Source organism: Etheostoma cragini, chromosome 16 (genome assembly GCF_013103735.1).
Source record: "Etheostoma cragini isolate CJK2018 chromosome 16, CSU_Ecrag_1.0, whole genome shotgun sequence".
Classification (NCBI taxonomy): domain Eukaryota; kingdom Metazoa; phylum Chordata; class Actinopteri; order Perciformes; family Percidae; genus Etheostoma; species Etheostoma cragini.
Genome location: NC_048422.1, coordinates 23,403,724 through 23,404,746, shown reverse-complemented (window position 1 = coordinate 23,404,746; position 1,023 = coordinate 23,403,724). Strand labels below are relative to the sequence as shown.

Here is a 1,023-nt window from a genome sequence, read left to right as displayed (position 1 = left end):
CCCCCCTATGTTAAAATACAGGGGCACAAGTATACACCCCCCTATGTTAAAATACAGGGGGCACAAGTATACACCCCCTATGTTAAAATACAGGGGCACAAGTATACACCCCCCTATGTTAAAATACAGGGACATAATACACCGCCCTATGTTAAATTCCCATGGAGGCAGGCACTTTTTTATTATTAAAGGGCAGTTATTTCATGGATCAGGAGACCATCATCACATACCCTTCACCATACATAGAGACGGGCATGGTGTTGTGTCAGTTAGCTTAATATCTGGTTAGATTTGCATTACGAGATGATTTAATGGAAATTACCCGAACAATAACCCACAAACCGGTGTGGTAAGACATAGAAATAGAAATTAGCAAAAATACTGAAGTTAATGAACACTTACAACAAATAACAGTAGTTTTAAGGAATATCCTGTTACAACTTTCCCTTAAAGTCCTTATAACGTATAATAATACATAAGTAGAGTAGTAAAGTAAATGATGTGTACTAGTACAATTCCTTTTGTCCGTGATGAAAATACAATAAAGTTAAACAATCTGAAATTATAAAGTTAAACTGTCTTTAGTGGAATCAGTGTTGTTATCTCTGCAGATGGCGCCATCTAGTGGCGAAGCAGAATACATGTAAAATACACAACTTCTGTGTACTTCTGGATCCTTTGAAAGTGTGTATCAGCAGTACTTTTCAGTTCATCTTGAAGCAGGTGACGCGGCGGGCGGCGTCCGCCTCACACATCTCCACGGGCTGGTGCTCGGCGTCGTGGGAGGTGCTGATGAACCAGCCTCTGCACCGCACCGACTCGAACGTGGTCTGAGACGTCCCCCTGGTCCTCTTGTAGAAGAGGAACCGGTCCATGTCTCCGTCGTCGCTGATCTTCTTTAAATCCTCCTCGCGGCATTCCTGCAGTACAGACAGAGGAAATGGGTCTCATTCGTTCTCTGTGTGTGTGTATGGGGGGGCTGTGTGTGTGGGTCTCTGTGTTCGTATGTGTGTGTGTGTGTGT

At 43.4% G+C, this 1,023-nt stretch overlaps 1 protein-coding gene across 1 annotated transcript in view; it reads right to left on the bottom strand.

The window, feature by feature from the left end:
- Nucleotides 1-334: 334 nt before the first annotated feature.
- Nucleotides 335-1,023, bottom strand: part of il1b (interleukin 1, beta) — a 9,182-nt gene continuing 8,493 nt past the window's right edge. The window contains exon 6 of the mRNA XM_034896187.1: nt 335-920. Within this exon, the coding sequence (XP_034752078.1) occupies nt 705-920 (216 nt within the window). The 3' untranslated portion in view covers nt 335-704. The remainder of the gene's footprint in view (nt 921-1,023) is intronic.